The following is a 27033-nucleotide window of genomic DNA, read 5'->3' as shown; positions in this document are numbered from 1 at the left end:
CTGGCTATAGTCTGGGGCAGTACATAAAACAATGAAACACTGTCTCTCTCTGTAAACAATACGGGCACTTATCTTCTGCTCCTGGCTGAATGAGCAGAAGAAAAGAATTTGAGGCCACGATGTACAATCCTCCATTGCAAATCCCCAACTCTGTTCTGAAGTGGTGACTTATGTAGACTCCTGCAAGCTGGCTCTACCGTCTCCTCTCTGTCTCTCCAACGTGTATCTGGCAACTCTCTCAGAGATTTACAATGAGCTACTTTCACACATAGCCTGTACAAGTCTTTCATTTCTATTGACCTAAAACAGAAACTCCAGAGTGGTCCAAAACTCAGGCCATGTCCTGACTGATCACCATTCTGGTTAACAATTGGTCCAGCCAGCAGCTCAAACACTGGAGGCTCTGCTTGTATAGAAACATCTCCTGAAAAAAACCTGTCTCAGGACCCCCAGCCCTGCCCCTCCCGCCCCTTCTCCTCAGTACCAACACTGCGCTTCACAGAACTAGTGTGTTCAAGTTTTGCCCTTTTTCTCTTAAGCTTTTTAAAGTACATGATCACTAAATAATAAATGCACAGTGCGATAAAATGCGCCTCACATCACAGTAATGTCAATGACACATTGATCCAACTGTCACGTAACACACCCTATTTTTAATAATCTTATTCCTAGACTGTTGAGTCGACGGTACTCCTTGCTAACTACGCGTAAATATATATTCTGTATAATAAGTTTCTCAACCATGCACACCACAATTTACAACTTAATGTAAGAATTGACAAATTAACTTAAAATTAATTTACACATTTAAGAATTCATTTATAAATAAAAGAATTAACTTTCAAACTAACCTATGAATTGACCAATTCACAAATTAACTTATGAATTGACAACTTAATTAGGAAATTAACTATTTAATTTTGACCCTTATAATGCTCCATACCGCTACAAATCTACAATGAAAAGCTGATAGATTTTAAAATTGGACACTTTAGAGCAGTATTCAATATTAAAGGCTCCTCCAAGAGCCAGTGCAGCCCTACTGAGTCAAAATCTCTCCACACTGCCAGCATATGCCACATAAGCAACACCTCCCGATAAAAAGAAGGGAAACAGAACAAAGCCAACCAGCTGGTGTTCATTAATAAAAGCTGCCTATCAACGTTCAACCCATTCACCTTAAGAAGGAACACAAAAGCAATGTCCCTCCATTGCAGAGGGCCAGGAGCATACAATAACCTCTGTAGAGTCTGCATTCTAAAGGCAGACATTCTGCTGTTAATATCAGTTAAGCCTTGCCCCCCTTCTAATGGTAAACAGAGCACCGCTGCTTCACCCAGTGTAACCCGTCCCAAAAAAACTCTAACATTAATCTCTGGATTTCCGTTAAAAAGAGATGGTGGAGGTTCCACACACATTAGCCAGAGCATTGAAGCAATTAGATTATTAATTATCAAGCCTCCTAGTAAGATAATTTTAACAAAAGCCATCACCATCTTTGTAATCTTCCCTTCACTTGATCTAGCAGAAACACCCTGATACCGAAACACCGTCTGATTCCTGGAGTCCCCCTGGTAGATCAAGCAATCTGCTACCCTCCCACATTAATAAAAGCATTGCTTTTACCTCAATTAACTCCGGCAGATGACATTTTTTCCTGACAATGACTTAATGCCTATATGTCTTGATTACTGGTCACTAGCACAGCTACGTTGTCTGCATAGGCTACCACTTTAAATGACTGATTTGAGACATTTTGAAAAGAGAGGCCATTTAAGAGCTGTCTAAGTTTCTCTACGAGGGGCTCAATGGAGGGAGAATACAGTATTCCATATAGAGAGCATCCTTGGTTTAAGTTATACTTTTTCAGTGCAGAGAGGGATCGGACACTGAATTATTAAATCAAGTGATTTAAATCATGATTTAAATCAGCCAACCCTGAGCGGGATCCCCTGGGGACTTCCCCGGTCTTGGTCTTAGCGGCCGCACCTGCTAACAAAGTCAGCGATCAACTAACGCAACACCTATATAACTCAAATAAATCAATTAAACCAATATAAAAAGAAAAGAAATAAGAAAAAGGGAAAACTCCCCTTACTCAGAGCTGCAAACACTCCCTCCCCGCTCCTCCTTAGACGCGCACACACTCCCGATACTCAAAGCAGTTAGATAGATATTTGTTTCATTTTTTAAAGAACTTTATTGTATCAAAAAATCAATTACATTTACAATACTATACAAGATAAACAGTCATCTCACACTCCACACCTATACCCCAAACCTCCCACACATTCAATACCCACAATTAACAAACCCAAATAGATTAGCACATAACCCTCAATTACAATAATTACAAACACATTACTAATTTATCTTTTGCCACCTAATGCACCACCTCCCCAATTGCCCAGATTATCTGAAATAGCGCTAGCTGGTGCACCAATTCATAAAAAGTCAAATCTACTTTGACTCTTGCTGTCACCAAAACTTTAAAAACAGGCACTGCCACAGCAGTTAACATTCCATTCATTTTGTTTTTCCTACTCTTTAAAATGACCATTTTTGCCTGGCCCAGTAGAAAATCAGCCAAATGACTTATATTTGTATTACCTTTGGTGTTCTTTACCCCCCAAAAAAACGTAGTTTGTGAAGGATTCCTCTACTTGCTGCCTCTCTCGCCAGTGTGTATCAGGCATGCCCTTCAAACTTCTGAAATGCAGCACTTTCACACATACCCTATACATCTCCTTTTTTCCATCGACCCAAACTGGACCCTGTACAATTTCCCAACCTGCAGAATCTGCCCCGGGGAGTCATTGGTCTGCTCTATTGCAGGTCCAGTTCTGGAGGTTCCAACTTCAGCTTACTTTTACCCCTAAAAAACTGGCTCAACTGCTGTAATCCCTCTCCAGATAAGGCAGCTCTGAGCTGCATTAGAAACCCCTCTACCACACGCACTGACTTCACTCCCAGCTCACTCGCTTGTGATTCAGGGCTTTTCCAGGCTCTTTTGGCAGAATCAATTAAGTTCCCAACCTTCACTACCCCTCTGGAAATTAATAGTAAAATAAAACTCTTTGATTCCAAAAGGTGGCATTTTAAAAAGGTATTATAAACTAGAGACTCTTCAAGCATCCAGAACAGCCCTACAGACTTAAAATCTCTGAGTCCTAAAAACACCTGCCAGGCGTTCAGCATCCCCCTATAAAAACATTGGTAAAACAGAGAGGTCTAACTGTCCATTAAAAACAGGTGCCTATCAAAGTTTAGCCTCCCCACCAAGAGCACAGGTTCAGGAGTGTACAGCAGTCTCTGTAGCAACTGGAGTTGAAATGCCGCTACTCTGCTCTTTATATCCATCAACCCCTGCTCTCCTTCCTCTACAGGTAAGTACAACCCCCCCTGCTTTATTCAATGCAGATCACCCCAAAAAAAACTTAGCCATAATCGCTCAACTTCTAACAGCAGAGATGGAGCGGGGTCTCATTTGTCTGTGCCAAAAGCATGGACATGACCAAGTTATTGATAAGTAACACTCTGCCTCTGTAGGAGAGCTTGGTTAGAAGCCAATGCCAGTTTTCTAGTCAGTCTTTTACCTGTTCCAAAACTCCTCTGCTGTGTACAGCTCTGAATAAAACCCCACAGCATGCCCCCTGCTGGCCTCAGGCTCACACAACAGCTGCTGTTCGACAGCAATGCATTACTTTACTCTGAGACACTTTTTTTTCCAAAGCGAAGAAATACTGAGTCAGATCATTCATCAGAGAAAGATCAGCAGATCAGTCAAACTACTCTTTTTAAGCTTCCTGCATATTCATTTTACACCAAAAAGTTTGGAAAAGTGACAAATGCACTTCAAAGAGTGCTGCTCTGTCACACACATATATATATATATATATATATATATATATATATATATATATATATATATATATATATATATATTGTGAGATAGCGGGTTGTGTGAGACAGCAGGGAGGGGGTTAAAACCTCCCTGCGAGAGAATGCACCTTTTTTGTTTGATTGTTTTGCTATTGTTTAGTTTAATTGTTTAATTGTTTTACTATTAATTATCATCCACACCTGGGCGTTATGGGAAAATTAGATCCAGGTGCAGGGTTTAAAAGGAGAGCAGTCAGTCTGCTCGAGGCTGCTGAGTAGAAGGAGGCAGAAGGAAGGTGCTCTGCTTCCGAGCAGTCCTGAGAGTAAGTGCTTTGTTAAGAGTGTTAGTGTTGGTTTGTGTGTGTCAGGTAAACAGCTTAGCCGTCCTGCAAGTTAGTCAGGGAAATACCTGTTCAGTAAGCGCTCCAAACGGAGTTAGGTGTTTGTTTATTTTGTATTTGTTTTATTTTTGTGTTTATTAAAAGTAGCGCGTCAGCGCAGATAAACTCCATTTCATTGTTCTGGGTCGTAATTTTAAAGGAGCACGAACCCGAGTGAGTGCAGCTGGTTTACAATACATACACACAGTTATAGTCAAAAGTTTACATACCTCAATGGAAATTTATAACTTCTAGAAATTTCTCAAACAAAGAATTTTAGGAAAAATCTTTTGAAGCAAACGTTTTGCTTTTGTGGATGAGGAAAAAAAGTTACAAGAAATAGATGTCTACAATTGTTTCTCAGCAATTTTTTTTGCAAAACTCTAAAAATGGTAATTCAAAAGTATTCATACCCTTTGATGCTATGATAGTATTCTCTACAAGCCACTAGAAATTTCAATGCAACAATGCAGAACCTAATTCTAGAAAGGTCTAGAAAATGCGGGATTGTAGGTGAACATTCTTGGAGAGTATAAAAGGGTTAGGTATAGGATGATTGTTGTCATTACCAATAAGTAAAAATGGGAAAAAGTAAAGAGCTGGCTGAAGGCATTTTTTTTTTTTTGTCAAAGCTGGATCAGGATACAAGATTTCCAAGCATTTGTATCCAAGTTTCAACCATTGTTTATTGTCAAGACGTACACGACTCATGGTACTGTCACAACGCTCCCTTGGTCTGGAAGAAAGAAGGTTCTTTCACCAAGAACAGGTAGAAGAATTGTGAGGAAGGTTAATAACAATCTGAGATTGACTGCCAAAGATATTCAACGTGAAGTGGCTGCAAGTGGGACTGGGGTTTCCATTTCAACCATAGGTCGAGTATTGCATGGTGAAGGTCTCAATGGTTGCAGGCCAAGGAAAAAGCCACTTAGGAAAAGGTCACGAGGACAATCGCTTAAAGTTTGCAAAATGGCATTAGAATGATGGATACGAGTTCTGGTCAATGGTTTTGTGATGAAACAAAATCAAGCTATTTGTTCACACTTATATTCATTACGTTTGGAGAAAGTCTGGTGAGGCGTTCAAAGAAAAAAACACCATACCTACTGTCAAGCATGGAGGTGGTAATATCATTCTATGGGGCTGTTTTTCCTCTAGTGGCACAGGAAATCAAGGTTCTGGAATGGCCTAGTCAAAGTACCAATCTAAATCCGATTGAGAATCTTTGGCATGTTGAAGAAGGCTGTGCACAAGAGAAGTCCTTGGAATTTGAATGAACTGGAACCATATTGCATTGAAGAATGGTCAAAAGTAACTAACAAATCATGCCAAAAGCTCATTGACAAATACCCTAATAGTTTAAAAGAGGTTACTATTGATAAAGGTGCCTCAACTAGCTGTTCATTTCATTTTCCTAGTCAGGGTATGAATACTTTTGAATTGGCATTTCTGTAACTTCTTTTCCTCATCTACAAAAGCCAAATGTTTGCTACAAAAGTTTTCCTATAATTCTTTGTTTTTGAGAAATTTCTAGAAATTATAAATTTCCATTGGGGTATGTAAACTTTTGACTACAGCTGTGTGTGTGTGTATGTAATATATATATGGCTGTAAGAAAATTGCGGGCCGTGAATTTGTCACGGAAACCGCACATTTTAACACAAACCACAACTTTTTATAGTTGCTGTAACTTTTCCTGCGACTACAATGTTTCCATTGTTTATATGTAATTTTGTTGCAAAATAATGCTGAAAAATAAAAGGAAACATCACTCTCACATTGTCTTTTGCTAGTGGGGGATTGGTATGTCTTGTCATCCTCTCTAGCCAATCAGTGATCTTCTTTCCCATTGCTATGGTTAGCAACAGGAAAGAAGACTGTACTGTACCTACTTACTGTTACATTTTGTGACTGAAGGTTAAATACTGTAGTGGCGGTTCAATTTTGTGAGAGCTTTTACTGTTATGCAAGTACCGTATGTTATGCGTCATTATTATTAGCTGCTACTCTTCACTTGTATATAATGAAACACAGCATAAAACGTTTTATTTCAAATGGTGATAAAGAGGGAGTCTTAACTTAAGACTGTTCTGGTTATCTATTTGTATGGTTTTTTTCTGGTTTTTGAACAAATGAACACAAATCCACCTTGAAAGCAAGTATATTGCAAGTATAAAAAAAAAAAATTCTTACAGCATTATACACATACATACACTGTCACTGCAGAATTCGATTTCAGGTATTTCGACAATAATATGTAGTGGGAAACGCAGCGAGAAGGGAAGCCTGATTTACTACCAATATTTAAATTTACTGTACTAAACCGCTCAGATTTGTATGGTACGTGTGTATATATCCTTTGAATGAGATGTCAAATCAAGGTCTGATTAAGTAGCAGGAGTTGTTGGTGCAGGTCACCCCTAATCTCTGTCGCTTTGGATAAAAGCATCTGCTAAATTATCAATTGATAATAATAATAACAATGTGTATAATAGGGTTTATAATAAATATATATGCTGTAAAAAATGTTATGCAAATACAAGGATAGTACAGAGCACCTTCTTATGGAATGTTTATTTTTTATTATTATTGTTTGTTTATTATTTTTTTGGTGGCCAAATAAGGCAGGGTGCACTTTGTGTTTTAACACAACCTATAAACTTTGTGGAAACCCAGGAAAGCAGTTGCGCAGGCCAAATTGGAACTCAGACACAAACCTTTAAATCTACCCTCCTGTATTTTAATATTAATTATGCTATTTGGGTTTGGAACGAGAATTTATCTGGCTAAAAGAAAAGCACATGGAAACACACACAACCCAAAAGTACTACCAAAATTCAGTGATAAAAAGGTGAGACTTATTTATCTTTTTCCATGGAAATTGCCCCTATGAATGTATATGGTGTATCCTATATACACTATTAGAGGCTGAACATTAGGAGTAAACACACAGCGAAAGGTCAGCTGTGATCAGATCTATTCTTCTTGGGAGACCCTGTGCAAAGAAGAAAGAACATCTGTTTATTGGGGTAAATTACGTGACATGGGAGTAAACTCCACTTTTGTCAGCAACATAAATCCCTGCCATGGTTCAAAATTAAACAGTTAGGAATTTACAATTCGTGTAAAAGTAAACATGGTAAACCACATTATTCCCCCCCCCCCCGAAAATTAAACTAAATCTATGAAAACTAACCTGTCAACACAAAGAAAGGGGTGTTCATGTTTGAAAATAAGCTATTTATAACAGAGATTCTTAATGCAAAAGATTTGAGAGAATAGAAAAAATCCTCGGCACTTACCATCTCAGCACTGAACTCCGGCTTCCCAGTCTCTTTCTCTGACTCAAAAGGGACCCGCACCTGGTTTAAAACCTTTCAGCAAGGGTACAGCTACCACACACTTGATAAAAACTTTATAGTTAGCCATGTTCTACATTCGTCTTTGCAGACGCAGCAAGTTTAACGATCATACTGCAGACTGTTCTTGACCTGAATGTATGGTTACACAAACTCCCAGTGCAAAAACAACCTTGATTTTACAAGCACCATACATTTAAAAGAAATTACATGAACAAAAACGTATTTGTGACATATGGACATAAAGGTTCCTGCATATATACCCAGATTCTGCAAGTCTCAAAACCTTATTATTTACTTCAAAAGAGCTCAATCAGAATTCTAAGGTAAGAGTAGACAAACGTTTCATGCAGTGCACTAAGCGAAACATTTGGCTTGACTTTTTCATAGACTTTAAAAATGAATGGTCTCTCCATGTTTCAATATAATTGAATAAGCGGTTCTTCGGCTAGAAAAATACATAAATGTAACAGACGTAAGGAAATCTCCACTACATACATATCTAAAAAACTTTGCTGCAAAAATCACACCACAAAATCACCACCATATTTATGAAATGAACCGTGTTTCGAGTGTTTGAGGATATTTAACGCTTGGGTACATAATACAACACACCGAGTCAAAAGGATTTCAGACTCCAAAAACATTGGCAAAAAAATAGTAAACAAACAAAAACAATACTGATGTGTTCCTGTCAAATATTTTAAATATGACAATTTGTTTTAAATTATAAAAAAACCCTACAAAACAGAAATTATTCTGAGTTTCAAACCCACTGAAGGCTATAGACCAGCGGTCTTCAACCCTGGTCCTGGACAGCCCCAATCCTGCAGGTTTTATAGGTGTCTTTACATCATCAATGGCTAAAGATCTGGAACACATGTTAATCTATATTAATGAAGCCAGTAACTGGTTCAATTAAGTAATAGAGCTTGGTTGAAACGAAAACCAGAAGACCCTGTAGCTCTCCAGGACCGGGGTTGAAGACCCCTGCTATAGACAATTTAAAGAGATATGAAGATAAAAAAAAATGGCTTCAAGTGGAAAATATATAGAATTATTGTGCTAGCTAGAATCACTTTAATAGTGAGTGTGTGTGTGTTTGGCATATGGGTGGAGAAACACAGGGATAGGCAGTTCAGAAAACTGTATTTAGACCTTATTAGTACCACACAAGTGTGGGACACAAATGCAAAACAGCAAAACCACTACAGTGCTACATTACAATGCCGTTATTGTGATGCCATAGCTTTATGAATGCCAATGAAGAAAAGATAGTCTTGAGAGTTCAGATACTTCATACATACACAATACAATATGTCCAACTTCCTCCCCCCTTACCCCCCCCCCTTACCCCCAAGCCTGTGTCTTGTGTTCTTTAAATCTCATGGGATGAAGGCAGCAAAGTGTACAATACATTTTTTAAATACAACATCTTTTGCTGTATTTGGAAAACATCACTTTCTGGGGACCCCAGTATAAATGAGTGGTGGGGACATAGACTAGATCAGTTAATCAGTTACTCCCCTCAAACAATAACCACACTGGAAGAGCTCCATTTTCCATGGGTGCCGATACTTGTAACCATGATTTGCAGGCATGTGGCTGAATCACAGGGAAAAAAATAACTAGTGGCCCAATCTGAAAACTGCAGCCAGACAAGTGAGTGGAATAGCTAGGATTGAAAACTGGCACCTACCAGGGTTCTGGATGTTGACCCAGTTCTAAGGACTAATAAAACAAGAAGTAGACTGTGTGAAATGGTGCTCAGTGCATAAAAAGAATAAAGGGTATTACTGACAAAGAAATTCAAAATGATTTGTAGTAGCCACAAGTACCGTATGATTTTTTTTGTATGCCATTTTGTATATATATATTTTCATGGGGATCAGCTCCCAGCCTTTGAGAGCAAATTAAAACAATGGTAAAATGAGACATTCCAGGGGCTCGTGCTCCGTAAGTCTGTTGCACGGCTGCTGGGTTAAAGTGCAAATCCAGGAGGGCATTTCGGTTAGTCTTGAACCCTGCAGGTCAGTAATCCTCCACCCAGCCATTCTCTGAGATAAATGCGTCGATCACCTCCTTCATGGCCAGGTTTGGGATGAGCTGATCCTGGGTTAAGGGACTCCGGGTCACAGGGTCAAAGTGTCCAACTCGCTACAATACACAAAACAAGATAGAGCACAATGTTGGTATGACCGGCTTTGGATTTATCAATGGTTCTAGACATCTATTTTAAAGCTCCTTTAAAAGAAGTCTGAGGGATATATATTGCCACGTTTCAACAGATCAGCTGCTCAATACTTGAACTGGTATGATAGCCCAAGATTAGGACATATCGAACTACCTTACCTAAGGTAAGATTAGACAGCCTCAAGATTAAGGGCAATTGAGATCTGTAAAACTAGCCGTTATGATGGTCTTCCTTTCACCACCATCTTTAACTTGATCCAGCAATGCCTGATTGGATTCAGAACTGGAAATGGGCCAAGAACCACCACCCCAGTGTTAAAACTCTTACCTATACAATCCTTTGTACTAAACAAAGACTACCTAACGTTACCCTTGCACAGTAGTAAGATAAAGTGCTAAATTGGGATCTGTGACTCCTCTCATAATCAACATTTATTGCATGCTACTCATGAGAGCAATATCAAAACAAAAAGATGGGTATTAATATTTTTGGCCAGCAAAAGTGAGACAAGGTATTAGTCACACAGAGAAATTTGAAAGTTAAAGTTTCCAAATTATTACTGTTTCCATTCTGATTATCTACTGCTTACTTGCATAGTAACAGATGTATATTAGCCTAGCATGTGCTAATGGTTGGATGATGTTTTTACCTGTAGATGCTCCTCTATGTCTTTGCGGTCATATGTGATTCCACTGGGGGTAATGCAGGGCTCTCTCATCAACTCAAAGCTGATCTTTCCACACAGATAATCAGGGATATCCCGCTTCTGTACAGAGAACACAAACAGCATCTTTCAACAGCAAACACGACTATGAAACAAAGTCAATGCTGTATGTAACAAAAAGACAACGTTTCTCAACGTTTGCAATCTTTTTTTTAGCTAAGCTTGTTTCCTGTGCTACTGTGGTACGTAAATTAATCAGACGACTGAGTTTTTATTTTTCTATTATACTGGGGTTCCCATAAGCCATAGGAAATATTACATATTATGCCGATTTGATATTTTTTGTAAAATTGGGTGGCCATAACAAGTTAACTATCTGCACCACACATCAAAATGATCTGAATTCATTCCTATTTGCTTAAAGACATTTCACACCTGAAAGAAACTGAAAGACAGCCAAAATTAACAATTATACCTACGATTCCTGACTTATGGGACACTTTGTACAATTACATAATGATCACATATTTTCATGGTTTGGACGAACTAAACCAACTCATTTCCAATTAATGGATATAGCATAGAGAAGATGGCTATTTTATAAGACTGAACATTCACCCACCTTCCTTTTTTCATCTACTTGAGAGAACAACTCTTCCATGTCTGACAGGTACTTATCCTGTATAACAGAGAAAACAATTTTTATTGGAGAATTACAAAAACTCCGTACCTTGCCATGTTTATTTGTGCACATGCAGCATGTATTCCTGTGTAGAAGCATTTAAGCAATGATTACCTGAAATTGATCCTGTACTCTCTAGTGTCTAGTTAAACTCTGCCCTGACTGCATTCACTCATTAAATTAGGAAATCAATACTGGAAAACCGATTCTGGCAGGCAAAGTCCAATATACAAGTGGATTCAAATTTGACTTGCTGAATAATAAAGCAATCGAGTACAAGAGCTTCCCAGCAGTGCCAAGGTGCAGCAGTCTAAACGGTCCCTTCAAACATCCTCATACAGTAGGTTCGGGACCCTTTTAAGGCCACTGCACACTGGATCTGATCCATCATTTATCATGCACATTATGCAGGTAAATGATGTAACACATTGCATCGAGCTGCACGATTTCTTTAAAATGTCTTCAATGATATTAGAATTTAGCATTTGCTGTTGTTTAAGTCAGTATTTGATAACCTTTGTTGTATAATAACTGTAAAGAAAAAGTTGACTTTGAATCTGACAAGGCTAGTCAACACAATAAAAGGAAAACCATGTCTTACGTGCTTAGCCTCAATCTTTGCTAATTCATTCTTGCATCTGTTGTCTTCCAAGTTCTCTTGTTGTTCTCTGAAGTCTGCTTGTTCACTGCAGAGGTAATGGAAAAATCAACATACCCATACTCTTATAACACAAAGTCATCATACTCATACAATCAATGGGACAACTGCAGTGTGGTGGTTTAGAGCTTGCTTTGAACTGGGTTGGAAATTGTAAACACCTGCACTGAACTGACAATTTGACCTTTCAAAGCAAGCTCCAAGCCAGGTAAAGGGAGATTTTAAGAAAATCAATAATTCAATATTGGAGCAATAGAACTAAGAAACTCACAATGATTTCAAACATCATATAACATCTATTAAAATGACATTTGAAGCTACTTGCTCTTAAATAATATATGTATTTAAATAAAACATAAACACCACCTTACCATTAGACAAATATAATCACTAGGGTCCATTTATTTCTTAATTTTCTTCGGAGAGAGTGAAACATTTCCATGCATTTCTTTTTTTTCTAAAAGCTATGGGACAGCAGCACTAACTCATTGTACCTCTCTTTCTCTGCTAGGATGAGTTTAGTGAGATAGGCGTGCAGCTCGTTCTCCTGGTTGATGCGCTTCTCTTCGATGTTGTTCCAGCGTTTCTTCTTTGCTATCCTGAGAGCTCCAGGGATATCGTCTCCGAAGTTCAGCCGCTGCTCCTTAGCCAGGTTGTAGGCTGGAAACAGACAAATAAATCCTTCACACTGAGAACGTAAAGCCCTTATATAGAAACCTGCAACATTTTGGGGACCTTCCTGTGTGCTGGCAACAAGTAAGGAACACATTTAAAGATGTGAGAAAGCAGGTGTACAAGCAACACATTACATTACCTTTGCGGGACCCTGTGTTGCCTGCATCTCAGCAGTGTATTTTTAAACAATCTCGATACTGTGATATTTCTATTCACACACCATGTGGCATAAACAGGCTCGCTGTTATTCAACATTTTTATGTGGCTGTAACAATAGGTCTATGTATTTTCCTAGTGTGAAAAATGACAGGATATATTAAAGTAGATTAAATCCTCCTCTATTCAAATTTTCAAGAGCAGTTCAAATGTTTTGTGCAAATTCCACTTAGATAAAATCAGAAGATGAGAGGGACTTCAGTATCATTATATATCCTCCTCCACCACGGCAGTACATATCAAGTAAGAGCTACATCACAACATATACAAGTGTCATCACAATTAAATAAGCAGTTCTTTAGAACAGATCTCTTTTATATATAAAAAAAAAAAAAAAAAAAAAGATTTTGAATCTAACTGAAAAACGTGAAGAATGGGCAAACTGCAAAAACAAATGTAGTGCAGTGAAAGTAACCGATTAACGTATATGGTCAAGGCCTACCACTTATCCCTGTATCCCTGTCACTAAGATGTATATTATAACATTGATATGTCCCAATACTGTTGCAGGATAGTGAAGGTGTTTATATCTAAATTGAAAATCCAAGAATAAAATGTATTTGTAACTAGTCTGGCAGCCTCACCCCAGCTTTTCAATCCCTGTGTGTAGAGGATGTTTTTGTCAAGCCCACTGACAGTGAACCGGAGAGCTAAGCAGAGGCGGATTATTGTTAGTCATCCGAGTTCATTTAATGACAGAAGGGAACACAGCGCTTTTCCACCAGCATATTTAAAATCAACAGCTTGACCATAATGGATTTTTTGTTTGTTTGCATCAAGGACTTGCCCTAAGTTCTTGCGATGAGTCACGTTGTAAAGATTCTAAACTGAGGCACGAATCAAACACCCATACTCGGGGAATACAACAAATCTAATTGTAAATGACACCATCAGACTGACATTACATTAGTTAGGATCATCATCACCTTCACAATTGAAGACAGCAATGTCAGATCTGAGCCAATGCAGGTATCATAACGTCTATTATTCTCTATGTATCACCTACACAGGAAACATTAAATCATTCAAAACTATCTTAAGCATCTGCGAGCACTAAAAACATTACCAGTCCCTAGTGCATTTCGTTTGCTTCCCTACAGTATTGTGGAAAACAAATGTATCCTTAATTTGGTTGGAGCCAAGGTACACACTTCTTAACAGTCCCTATATTACTGAATCTATTCCTAATTTATACCGACATAAAAAGTCATGCAAGGGTAGCATTCACCAACAGCATTTGGTTAAAATGAATCTCCATTTAAAAGAACTCTGAGATCCCGAATTTTTTGCAAAACTGATTTAAAAAAAAAAAAAAAAAATTCTAAACTGTGCAATTGTACCGATTTATTATTATTTTTATATTATTATTATTTACAATATTTGTCATTTTGTTTTAAATAATTCTCTTTTAAATATTAAATCAGAAAACAAAAGCAAAGCAGGTTGTGAATCTTATTTCACAAAAACCTGTTTTATTCCAAACACTTGCACTATCAAATAGGTCAATAATTGTGTAATGTTTCACACTTAGTTTACTGTTTCGTGATTCGTATGGTATCGTGAAGACCGCGGAGCACAGTCCAGCTCTTCCCTCTCATTCCCTGACCTCTCTGCAGGTTGCCGATGGCCTCGTCATAGTTCTCCAGCTCCAGATGGCATTGGCCCAGGAAGAAGTGTGCCTTCACTGACTGGCTGTCCAGCTCCAGCGCATGCTTGCAGTCAGCCAGGGCTTTGTCGTGCTGCTGCAGCTTCACGTAGCACAGAGCCCGGTTGGTGTAGTACACTGCCACTGAGGGATTCCGGTTCTGAAAAAAGAACAAACACAGTTTAAGATCAAAGTAGATCACAGTGACCCATGTGTGAATGAAAGGAAAGGACAGGTTCCTCCAAAAAAACCATGATTCTGATACCTTCATACAAAAAAACAGCTGGTCAAGCATCTCCTTATATCCTCCAGATTCAGCGACACACAATTACTTCATCACATTTGGATTAGCGACGCTCTAAATATTTTTAAGGCTTGAAACTTGCACTGGGATTCAGAACTTCCCTTGTTTTTGGATATTGCTGAAATGACCAAATGCCAGCAGTTCAAACAATGCGGCCCCTGGTAAACCTGTTCTGAACGGATTGCAAGTATCAAAGCACTACAGTCACACTTGAGCCTGTAAGAGTTGTCCAGGAAGGAACCATTTATTTAGCATCTCCTCATCAGGGGTCATGATCATTTAAATCATATACTTAAGGACTTTTCACACCAAGCTCGTTGCGTCGCAGCGTCAGTGACCGCCGAGTTTTGACGCCGTCAAGTTGCTCTCACAGCAAAGGCTTCAATCAATTAATTAGAAGCGCGGTCACAGGATGCAACATTTGCTTAAAAATACAGAATTATATTTTTATATCTTTCAGCACCAAGTACTGTAACAGCAGTAATATTTCATCATAACTAAATAATACAGTTGTGTCTATTGCCAAAAACAAATTAATAAAAATGGTAAATATTTTAGAAATATTTGGTATACATTACATTTCATTAGTCATTTCAAGTGGTGTGTACATTTGCCGCACTGTAGAGCAGTCTCCTTCGTTATTGAAAGTACCTTCCCATTTCACACACAGACATACACTCACAGCAATGACTGTTTATAATTATTTTAACAAAAGCAGGCGCCTGCGGCAGCTGTAACTGTAGCAAAATAAAGTGTAGCAAGGCAGTATTGGCGGCGGACTGTCAATCAAAGCAGAAATGCACAAATCAGAGCTAACAGATTGCCTACCTGTAGGCGGGATGTAGAGCGAGAGCTCTGACAATAGGGCAGTGTGGTCATGTGATCGCTCTGCTGGCAGATGTAAACAGTGTGTTTAGTATTAATAAAATTACAATATGACGAATCCACTACCAAAGAATACGTTTTGCAAAGTATAAAGAATAAAAAAGGCAGCTACAGGAGTTTGAATGTATTTGTACCATGGGCTCAGTTTTGAAATGCTGGAATGGGTTTTTTCTTTCGTAGAAACATTTTCATACTAACTTTTGTACTTGATAACATTCACTTAAAAATGCAATTGATGCCTATGATGAATATGTTTGTAACTAATTAGCTATTAACATTTAAAATATTGTGTACTTTGATGTATGTCTCAATATTAACTAAATCAAGTTATTAATCAAACTGATAAATCTTGTTACATACCGGTAATTGGTTTATTAAAGTTTAGATATTATTATTATTATTATTATTTATTTCTTAGCAGATGCCCTTATCCAGGGCGACTATATACAATTGTTACAAGATATCACATTATTTTTACATGCAATTACCCATTTATACAGTTGGGTTTTTACTGGAGCAATCTAGGTAAAGTACCTTGCTCAAGGGTACTGCTAGAATATGTTTTGTTGGAAAATAAGAATAAAAAAACAAACATTTTTTTACATTCAAATTTCACTGCAGATGGATTTACTTTCATAATTTTTCTTTTGGTTAAGTGGCGATTTTTTTTTTTTTTTGGGGGGGGGAGGGGTGATTTTGCAAGTTGTATTGAGTAGTGGCGAAATAAGTAACTTATGAAAGGCTCTCGTTTCCTTCTGTATTGTGCACATTCATCTTTTTTGTGCATAACAGTTCAGTGTGAGAGGTAACAGCTGGACGTACTAGTTGCACAGTGTTCAGAAATTAGGATTTAAGAGTTATGTTCTTGTGCACGTTGTACTGGTTTTACTCAAAAGTGATTCCTGTTCAGGTATTTATAAATGGGAATAATAAGAGACATGCACTTTCTAGTTTGATGACCAAGAAGAATAACTGCATTTCTAAAATGTTAAATTATACAAAAGGTACCTAATTTAAAAGTTTGATAAAGTTTTTGCTATTTATTTTAGTTACTAAAATTAAAGTTTTTTAAAAAAATGTTATTTTCACTCAATGCATATTCTATGTGAGTTCCATCTTTCACAATATTTATTCAAATGAATAAAGCACAGTTTAGATTAGGTTTATTTATAATGTTACAGGTTTAAACATATAAAATGTTTTTAATTTGCCATTTTCCCAAGGAGTGCTAATAGTGGGCCGCAGTGCTTAATGCAGCTGAACAGGTGGGCCTCAGGTAAAAAAGTTTGGGAACCCCTGCCCCAGTGCATCTTTCTACATTTACTCCCCTCGTCCCACCACAAGTCTATTGAAAATAAACAAAACAATTCTCCAAAACAAAACATTGCTCAAGAAAATACTTCAGACTGGATGAACATCTTTTTGCAAACTATAGATAAGCAAGAGTAAGGCTGAGGTGATGCATCGATCCATCGTATAGTTTGAACACTATTGATAGTCAAGCCTGTACATCGTTTCTGTGTAAAGGTTTTCAGTAGGGACGGGTTTTTTTTTGGAAACGGCAATTATTTATTGGATTTTAGTGCAGAGCTTCCCCCGGCTCCACAGTTCTGACTCACTGAATCTACGTGCAATTGAGCTCACCTTCTCCCCCCTCCGGGGACTTTTTATGATGGGATCGCATCTGCGCGGGAGTTTTCAGGGCGAGCAACAGAGCAAGTTAACATTAAAGATAACAAATCTCAACAGTTATACAATGCCTTCCAACGTTTGGCAGTTATTTTCTAAAAATGAATACGGCAAGAAAGTAAAGTGCAGTCTATGCGACAAATGTCTGGGAATTTGCATGACCATTTAATGAGATGGCACCCTACAAAACTCCAAACAAAATCTGAGTGTGCTAAAAATAGCACTTACCATCAGTTGCTTCAGAGCAAAACAGATTACAAGTATGATTGTCGATGAGTGATGTCAAGATGTAGGGCCTATAAATATTGCTGAGGGAGCTGCATTTCGACAACTGGTTACACATCTTGCACCAGGCTATCAGATGCCATGCTGAAAGACGTGTCCAAGTTGACATCTTTAAAAAACATGAACGTGCGAAAGACAAAATTCAAAACCATTTTTCTGACCAGTGTAATTCGCTGTCAATCAGTACAGATGTGTGGACAACCATGGCTGAGGAAGCATATCTCAGAGTTACCTGCCATTATATCACATCGGACTGGGAAATGAAAACAAACTTTTTAGCAGCAAGAAAACTCAACGACAGACACATCGCTGTTAATTTAGCTGAGATCAACCAAATCAACACTGACTTTGGGATGAGTTCAAAAATAATTGCATGTGCACATGACAATGCGGCAAATATTTGCAGGGCAATGCCTTTGTTGCAAGTTAGCGACATCGCTGGGGGCCTAATGGTGGTGGCAGGGCACAACATTAATCTGTTTATACAAAATAGTTTGGACACGCCGTTTCAACCTTAGTCACCTAAATGAGCCAAATGAAAAAGTTATGCCACTGTTGATAGCTTCTTTTGTTGATCAACGTTTCCGCAACTTAAGACTTCCTAACAGAAAGAGGCCAAATCTAGTGTAAGAGAAGCTGTGCAGTTTTCTGAACCTAACCTGGCTAGTGAAAAAAAGTGGAGGTAGCAAATGTGAAAGTAATGAGGATTTGCCACTTAAAAAGAAGTCAAAAACAGAAGTGTGTCGTGGACACAAAAAAACCCCACATGAGCCCAGCAGCACTGAATGTGAGATCACCATTTATTCATCTTAACTACCCTTAGGATCCGCTTTTGTAGTGGAAAAACAATCAAGATCGCTTTCCAAAAGTTGCATGCTTGGCCAGAAGCATCTTAAGCATCCCGGTAACGTCGGTACCTAGTGAGCATGTATTCAGTAAGGCTGGGCAGATTGTACGCAAGCTCCGGTCATTGCTGAAAGCAAAAAGTGGATGCTATCGTGTTCCTTAACAAAAATAAAAGCTAAGCCATGGACAATACTGTTACTGAACTGTGAACTTTTTGTAAATTATCTATAATGTTCCCTGGATTTTTTTTATTATTTTTTTTGGTTAAAATCAATGGATTTTGCTTTGAATGATTCAATCTTTTTTATTATTATTACTATATGCACAAACTGATGTAATTTAAATCAGTATAATAGTTTTTAAACCTTTAGCAATGTTGCATAGTAATATACAGCTCCACATGTTTAGACAATTTATTTTTTACCCTTTCATAATGTCAATGAATCGATGCATCGGCTTTTAAAAAAAATATATACAGTACTGTGCAAAAGTTTTAGGCAGGTGTGAAAAAATGCTGTAAGGTAAGAATGCTTTCAAAAATAGACATGTTAATAGTTTATATTTATCAATTAACAAAATGCAAAGTGAGTGAACAGAAGAAAAATCTACATCAAATCCATATTTGGTGTGACCACCCTTTGCCTTCAAAACAGCATCAATTCTTCTAGGTACACTTGCACACAGTTTTTGAAGGAACTCGGCAGGTAGGTTGGCCCAAACATCTTGGAGAACTAACCACAGTTCTTCTGTGGATTTAGGCAGCCTCAGTTGCTTCTCTCTCTTCATGTAATCCCAGACAGACTCGATGATGTTGAGATCAGGGCTCTGTGGGGGCCATACCATCACTTCCAGGACTCCTTGTTCTTCTTTACACTGAAGATAGTTCTTACTGACTTTCGCTGTATGTTTGGGGTTGTTGTTGCAGAATAAATTTGGGGCCAATCAGATGCCTCCCTGATGGTATTGCATGATGGATAAGTATCTACCTGTACTTCTCAGCACTGAGGAGACCATTAATTCTGACCAAATCCCCAACTCCATTTGCAGAAATGCAGCCCCAAACTTGCAAGGAACCTCCACCATGCTTCACTGTTGCCTGCAGACACTCATTCGTGTACCGCTCTCCAGCCCTTCGGCGAACAAACTGCCTTCTGCTACAGCCAAATATTTCAAATTTTGACTCATCAGTCCAGAGCACCTGCTGCCATTTTTCTGCACCCCAGTTCCTGTGTTTTCGTGCATAGTTGAGTCGCTTGGCCTTGTTTCCACATCGGAGGTATGGCTTTTTGGCCGCAAGTCTTCCACGAAGGCCACTTCTGACCAGACTTCTCCGGACAGTAGATGGGTGTACCAGGGTCCCACTGTTTTCTGCCAATTCTGAGCTGATGGCACTGCTGGACATCTTCCGATTGCGAAGGGAAGTAAGCATGATGTGTCTTTCATCTGCTGCAGTAAGTTTCCTTGGCCGACCACTGTGTCTACGGTCCTCAACGTTGCCCCTTTCTTTGTGCTTCTTCAAAAGAGCTTGGACAGCACATCTGGAAACCCCTGTCTGCCTTGAAATTTCTGCCTGGGAGAGACCTTGCTGATGCAATATAACTACCTTGTGTCTTGTTGCTGTGCTCAGTCTTGCCATGGTGTATGACTTTTGACAGTAAACTGTCTTCAGCAACCTCACCTTGTTAGCTGAGTTTGGCTGTTCCTCACCCAGTTTTATTCCTCCTACACAGCTGTTTCTGTTTCAGTTAATGATTGTGTTTCAACCTACATATTGAATTGATGACCATTAGCACCTGTTTGGTATAATTGTTTAATCATACACCTGACTATATGCCTACAAAATCCCTGACTTTGTGCAAGTGTACCTAGAAGAATTGATGCTGTTTTGAAGGCAAAGGGTGGTCACACCAAATATGGATTTGATTTAGATTTTTCTTTTGTTCACTCACTTTGCATTTAGTTAATTGATAAATATAATCTATTAACATGTCTATTTTTGAAAGCATTCTTACTTTACAGCATTTTTTCACACCTGCCTAAAACTTTTGCACAGTACTGTATATATCGATGGTGAAAATGTAGGCATCGCCCCAGCCTTAAATGAGAGGTTTATCTGTTTTCTAGTCTTTTTTCTGTCTAGCTTTCTGAAACCCATTTCTTGGACACTGTAGGTGCCTGCTTGTGTGCTTTCAACTCTCTGGTATGTTTTATTCTTTTTTTTTAGCCTACTCAGAAACAATCTTTCACACTCTAAATGTCTCCTTATTTGAACACGGTAATAAAAACTTATTTGCCATATTGATATATATTTTTCATAAATATATTTGTTAAATGAGTACATTTATTCCAGACACCCAGAGAGCAATAGGAATACAGTATATTGTAGATGCTGTACGTTTTAGACTACAGGGCCAGTGCGAAAGCCTCCATAGACGTACAGTATTCTAAAAAATGAATGTTAAGCTGGACACTGATGCTTTGGCACGACGCACTTGGTGTGAAATAACTTTTATAACACATGATAGTTCTGAAACCCAGGACTGGCGATGTGGGAATTTTAAATCTTATAGCAGTGATATTAAAACACGTCTCTAATTTTCTACATTTGTACTGCAAATTCTGGTGATAAATATCCTCCTGGATTTGCTGTTCATGCCTGGTACTCACGATAGCTTTGCTGTAGCAGACTGCCGCTTCCTGGTACTTGCGGTTGAGGAAGAGCCGGTTCCCCTGCTCCTTCAGCTCCTGGGCGGAGGCGCTTTTCTCGGGGCTGCCTGCCATCTTCTCCGCCACCCCCGCAGCACCCGCTCCGCTCTGCTTCCCAATCCTGCTCCCCGTGTCTCCGGCTGGCCACCCGGCAATCCCTCGGGCTCCTTCAGGCTGAAACCACCCCCCGATCCCTGCACAGAACACACAGTAGGGATGTTTTATTTCTTAAACATTTACGATTAAACATATTTGAACCCATATTTGCAATTATTTGTAACCAATCAAAAAAGCCATCAGGAGAAATGCTGTTAATTTTTTATGATGGATGCACGCCAACATTCATGTAAAAGGACACTGCAAGTGTACCATATTTAACCTTACACTGCACACATCCTAATGTATAAACACTATAGCTGACCTCTATATCTGACACGCATATCTTTAAATTAAATTGTAAGCGTTTAACACTTGGAAAACGTATAAACGTTTTAAACTCCAAACTATTCACATCCCTAGCAGACAGCAAAACATGATGCAGTCAAACCCAGCACTGTAAAACCAGTCCATTCCTAGAAAGGGTGTTGTCTGCGCGGTGCGCGCACCCCGTTATATTTATACATTTCTATACTGTATGTGCATAAGGTTTGTTTGGGGGAGTGAAGAATCTTTCACTGCAAGCGTGCACAACACTGAAATCTCACTGAGTCTCTATAAAGCCATCTTGAAATACAGTCTCTATAAAGCCATCTTGAAATAGTCTCTATAAAGCTATCTGGCCACTTTCAAATGCTGCTGTGGAAAAAAACAAACAAACCCATAAACCTAACTGGTTTGAATGATGCCATCTGTCAAGACTAGGTGCTGTTTCTGTATCGAACTGACTTTCTACAGCTTTTCTGAACAATAAAAATGTTACTCAACCTGTATCAAACATCACTAAGAACTGATGGCATTATCAACCTTTAATAGAGGAACTGATAATCCTACAGGGGTCTTCAGATTGTAATCAAAGCATCAGACAATATCAGTAAAGAGAAAAACACCTTCTTTCACTCATCTATATCGATGCCTTAAAGGACCTGTGTTGAGCAAGTCAGTCTTGTCTAGTGTTCCCCACCACACCTAGCTGTGGTTCTAATCGCATCTAATCACTACATTATTAAATACATCTGTAATTTCGACATGAATATATTAATGTCAATCAATTCGGATCACAGGTCATAATTAGCACCATTTGAAATGTGTTGCATAGTAGCGTATTTAATATAAATGACCATCATTATAGCAACATAACTGAACTGAAACAATAGTTTCCTACAAATCGTAATTTCTACTGAACCCAGGAGGGACACACACACACATTAACGGGTACTGTGTGAAGTGAAATTAGGTTTCAAATGATATTTTGGGTGTCGTTATAAAATAAACAAATGTTTAGTACACTTGTCCAGGTTATTAAAAATACAAAATAAATTAACGTTTGTTTTGTTTTGTTTTTTAGCCCGGCCGTCGGTTTTATCTAGGAACGCTATCTTGTGTCTGTCTATAAGCTGCAGCGTCATAGTCACAGCTTTTAATATAAATAAAATGGCAGGCCTCCTGCATAAACACATATTGCAAATTGAGGACACGTCTAAAGCATACTTAGTTGCCATGTGTGAATATCTTACTAAATCTGTCAGCGAGGCCCGTGCAATTTTATATTAATACTTACTATACAAATGCCGACAGGAACGTGGAAACCTTTCTTTTGCCACCCGTTTATTTCTCTTTGGGTTTTTTCCCCCCAGGTATTTCAGTGATTTTATATGACCCCTAGTCGATCCCTGCTTCCCCCTCCAACACCTGTTCTGCAAAAGCAGTCAGACTGGCTGCCTTCCCCTTACCAGCCGCTGTCTCAACCAGCGACCGCCAGCAGGCAAAACCCGGGTTCCTCCCCCGTCGGCCGCAGCTTCGTACCCTAACTATTATTCCTTTAAAACCCTTGACTTTATTACACGTTTGTTACTATTTTTTTATATCTTCGATTTTTGTATGATCTAGTTCTAGTATCTTTGACGTTTCTCCCCCAGGGCGCTTCCTCAGTTTCTTGTTTTGGTGACGAAGCTCTGATAAGAAGTTCTGTTACAAAAACACACAGATCGGAAGTTCCCGTCATAAATAACACAATCTTTCACCATAGAGTAAAAACGAACATAGAGTTATATGGAAAGCCATTTAGGTCACAAAGCGCGGAGGTTTTTTTTCAGTCACAAACTCAGTTGTACCATGTTAAACTTCCCAAAAACGTATTTAAATTTTAAAAACAACAAATAGCCTAATATTATTAACTGTTCATGGCGCTCGGGTTATTTTAAATGAAATGCGTTTACATTTACAAAAAACTACATGGAATTACAATGGCAGAACCATAGCTATACAGTAGGATTAGATCAGACACGCCCATTCAAACTCGCCTAGCAGCAGTTCGCAAATGAAGCGGCCATATTGCCTAGGTAAGAACTTCATTCCCTGTAGCAGAGATAGAGAACAGCTGTTTAGTTGGTGTTTAAACTTTGGCTTGTTCGGGTAATAGATTCAAATCACAAATATCACGTGAAAATATTGATTTACAAAACGGGTGTGTTTTTTGATCGTTAAATAAAAACCCAGGTAATAGAATTGCAGACAGCTAGTGGCCAAACTAGGGGCCTTTTTCCCCCCACATTTTTTTTTTTTTTTTTTGATTTTGTCATATTAATAAATACCTACTTATAACTTTTTGTAAAGTGTTTTACATATTTCAATTCATTAAAGCCTGGAGTAAATGCTTTGAATATGTGAGCCTGTGTGGCATATCAAGAGTCACCTTTTGTGTAAATATCCTAAAAGATGTTTGAAATATTTCTCTACTTTCTTTACCTATTAGTTTTACCTCACATCTCTTTGCGGAGTTCATAAGGTATGTAGTATGTGACTTTTTAACCAGGTGGGTTAATGTGTAAAAATGTTGGGACATTGCTGTAGGTTCTCATTTCCTCTTGGGAGTGGTTGAGAGTCTCTGATTAGACAGTAAGAAAAAGCCACATCGATCCTACCTTCTTAATTCAGCAGTCATGCTTTAGCTCCAGTAGAGAACTAGACAACACCCATTGGCCAGGAAGACACACAGCGAAACAGCTTCCCTTACGGTGTCTTTTAAAAACCGTTGAGGGTATCAGGATTTATGGAAAATTGAAACATGGCAATTGTGGAAATGGATTACAGATTGGTCACCACCCCGGTAGGGATTGTACGTTTCTTTGAGATCTTCCTCTCCTGTCTGACTCAGTCTGGTTGCCCACGATGGAGCCTTCAGTGGCCCTTATGGTACCTGGTGCATGTTTTCCTGGTGTTTCTGCTTCATCTTATCAGTCCTGATTTTGCTTCTGGAGTTTACCGGGCTATGTCAGAAGATCCCCATCTCCTGGGAGGACTTCACCAGTGCATTTGCCATGCTGGCTACCCTCATGATGCTTACAGCCTCAATCATCTACCCTGTGGAGTTCCTCAAGGACTGCTCAGGAAACCACTATGCCTTTAAGGCTGCCGCTACAGCCATGTCCTGCCTGTCCTTCATTGCCTATGTGGTGGAGGTGGGGTTGATCCGCGCCAACCCGGGGGAGATCAGTGGCTTCTTGTCCACCATTCCTGGGCTGCTCAAGGTCTTGGAAGCTTTCGTTGTTTGCATCATCTTCATCTCGATCAATAATTACTGGACAAATCCTGGACGGCAGTGGTGTATGGCTGTCTATTGTCTCTGCTTCATCTTTGCCCTCATCATTATAATCGTCACCATCTGCAAGATCCCCCTGTTCCCCTTCTCCTTCGATAAGGCCCTGACTGGGTACAACATCTTGGCTGTGTTCATGTATGCCTCGGCAGCCATCGTCTGGCCAATCTACTGCTTTGACCAAAAATTCGGTGGAAGTCCCAGACCCACAAATTGTAGACCCTGTCCCTGGGATGGCTTGGTGGTAGTTACTGTCATGACTTATGTTAATCTGGTGGTCTATATAGTAGACACAGTGTACTCTGTGAGGCTAGTCTTTATCTCCAGCGCATAGTCAGAGTACTTACCTTGATGTTTTATGGATTTTTCCATACATGTCTCTGAATAAAATACCCTCAATTTCTGTGCATCATTCCTGGCTTTCAGATCCCTGAGATCTTTATACTATTTTGTATTGAACTTGCTGGTTCTGCTATCCATACTATCCCTTCTACAATATTTCCACAGTAAATTTGCTTGGTAATTGTGTAGTTTTTCCATGTTTTTCCCATGTTATAATATGGTTGCCATAGTTTACCATGGGTTGTTATGTTTTTTAAAATGATTTGCCATATGCTTTTACTACGGTAAACTTTTAATAGGGATACTGATAAGCGAGTTCTTAATAATGTCAAAAGTTTTGATAAAACTGAACTAGGTGAAGTACAAAAATGTTTGAGCTTAATGTGGTTTCTATATTGTATTTATTTTACTAGCTCTCAGATCCCCAATAATGAGTTCTATGTACTATACTGTATTGTATTTTCTGGCTTTCAAATTCTTAGCACAAAGTTATGTACGTAGTACTAACCTGCTTTTACTATCTTTCAGATCCCCAATACAATGAGTAATACATTGAGTTCTGTATACTATGCAGGGACTTGAACTGTGTTTTACCATGCTTAATATAATTTACTATATGTTGCTGTGCTTTTACCCTGGTATGCTGCACCAGTGTTTTATGCCTTTATCAAAAAGTTGCCCAATAAATATAATCTGTGCAAAGTTCGGTGGCAATTGCCCTTAGCTTATCAAGACATAAAATCGGTAAACAAAATAAGCAACCTATATGGCACAGCATTCATTTTTTTCTACACATTTTACAGTCAGTACACAAAAATGTGCTATATACGTTGCTGATGAAAAATGTACTTTTTAATCAGTATACAGCTTGATTGATTTAAATCATGAGAGCCTGTTCTTTTTGGTCTAAACAGTGGCGAATCTGAATACTGCCATTGATGTAATTAAAAAGCTTTTATAAAATTATCTTAAAAGGCTACAGTACCTTTTAAATGTAATTTTAATAGCTTATTAACATTTCCCTTACTATTTATGGTGTTCGCCAATGTTATTATATAAATCTTTCTCTAAATTATTATTTATGTATTTATTAGCAGACGCCCTTATCCAGGGCGACTTACAATTGTTACAAAATATCACAGTACAAAGTATCACATTATAAAATATCACATTATTAAAGTATCACATGTTAGAAAATCACATTACAGAATATCACATTACAGATGAGAGCGGTTGCAAAGTACAATAAAATCAGTAGCAAAAGATCAAATTCAAATGAGCAAAAAATAGAGAGTACAGTAAATAATTACATGTAAGAGCGGGTTTGACAAAGAGCAGTTAACTTATATTAAAAATATTTGTTTATACGAGTAAAGTCCAGTAAGAGCATGTAGTAAGTACGATGAATGGATGAAAATGATTTCAAATAAGAGCAATTACAAAAAAACGTGAATACAGAGACCTATAAGAGTAAAGTCAAATACAAGATACAGGAAGTAGTTAGAATTAAGAGCAGTAGTAGAATATGGCAAGGTATGGAGCAGTTCAGTGCAAGTAAAAGCTGATGCAAGAACTGGTACAACTGGGTGCCATATAGTCCAGTATAGTCGAGAGTTGTGAGGTTTACAGATGCTGTCTGAACAGGTGTGTCTTGAGGAGGAGCCGGAAGGTGCTCAGGGACTGAGTAGTCCTGGTATCCGTGGGTAGGTCGTTCCACCACTGAGGGGCGAGGGTGGAGAAGGAGCGGGCTCTGGAAGCGGGGGAGCGGAGGGGGTGTGCAGCTAATCAGTCAGTGGTGGAGGAGAAGAGGGGTCGAGAGGGGGTGTAGGGAGAAATTATAGTCTGGAGATAGGAGGGAGCAGAAAGG

At 38.6% G+C, this 27033-nt stretch overlaps 1 protein-coding gene and 1 pseudogene across 1 annotated transcript; one reads left to right on the top strand and one right to left on the bottom strand.

Annotated features, from left to right (window-relative positions):
* Positions 1-8753: 8753 nt before the first annotated feature.
* LOC117431112 (E3 ubiquitin-protein ligase CHIP-like) lies at positions 8754-23550 on the bottom strand. Its single transcript, XM_034051751.3, has 8 exons — positions 22788-23550; positions 21032-21264; positions 14317-14515; positions 12314-12479; positions 11763-11847; positions 11102-11158; positions 10465-10581; positions 8754-9778 (listed from the first exon to the last, which is right to left on the bottom strand). Exons 2-8 carry the CDS (start codon positions 21143-21145, stop codon positions 9653-9655), a joined length of 864 nt encoding a protein of 287 aa, XP_033907642.1. The 5' UTR covers positions 21146-21264; positions 22788-23550; the 3' UTR covers positions 8754-9652.
* Positions 23551-23993: 443 nt separating this feature from the next.
* Positions 23994-25223, top strand: LOC117431233 (myeloid-associated differentiation marker homolog; annotated as a pseudogene).
* Positions 25224-27033: the final 1810 nt, after the last annotated feature.

This window comes from Acipenser ruthenus, chromosome 22, assembly GCF_902713425.1.
Source record: "Acipenser ruthenus chromosome 22, fAciRut3.2 maternal haplotype, whole genome shotgun sequence".
Lineage (NCBI taxonomy): Eukaryota > Metazoa > Chordata > Actinopteri > Acipenseriformes > Acipenseridae > Acipenser > Acipenser ruthenus.
The sequence above is the reverse complement of the archived record's forward strand: the minus strand, read 5'-3'. Positions and strand labels throughout refer to the sequence as shown.

Bases quoted from the DNA above. Each gene is read 5' to 3' on its own strand.
- LOC117431112 (XM_034051751.3), bottom strand. From the start codon at position 21,145: ATGGCAGGCAGCCCCGAGAAAAGCGCCTCCGCCCAGGAGCTGAAGGAG. The intron at 12,480-14,316 runs GTCAGGGAATGA...GTCTGTTTCCAG, and splicing joins CATCGGCAACCTGCAGAGAG to CCTACAACCTGGCTAAGGAG. The intron at 11,848-12,313 runs GTACAATGAGTT...TTACCTCTGCAG, and splicing joins ATCCTAGCAGAGAAAGAGAG to TGAACAAGCAGACTTCAGAG.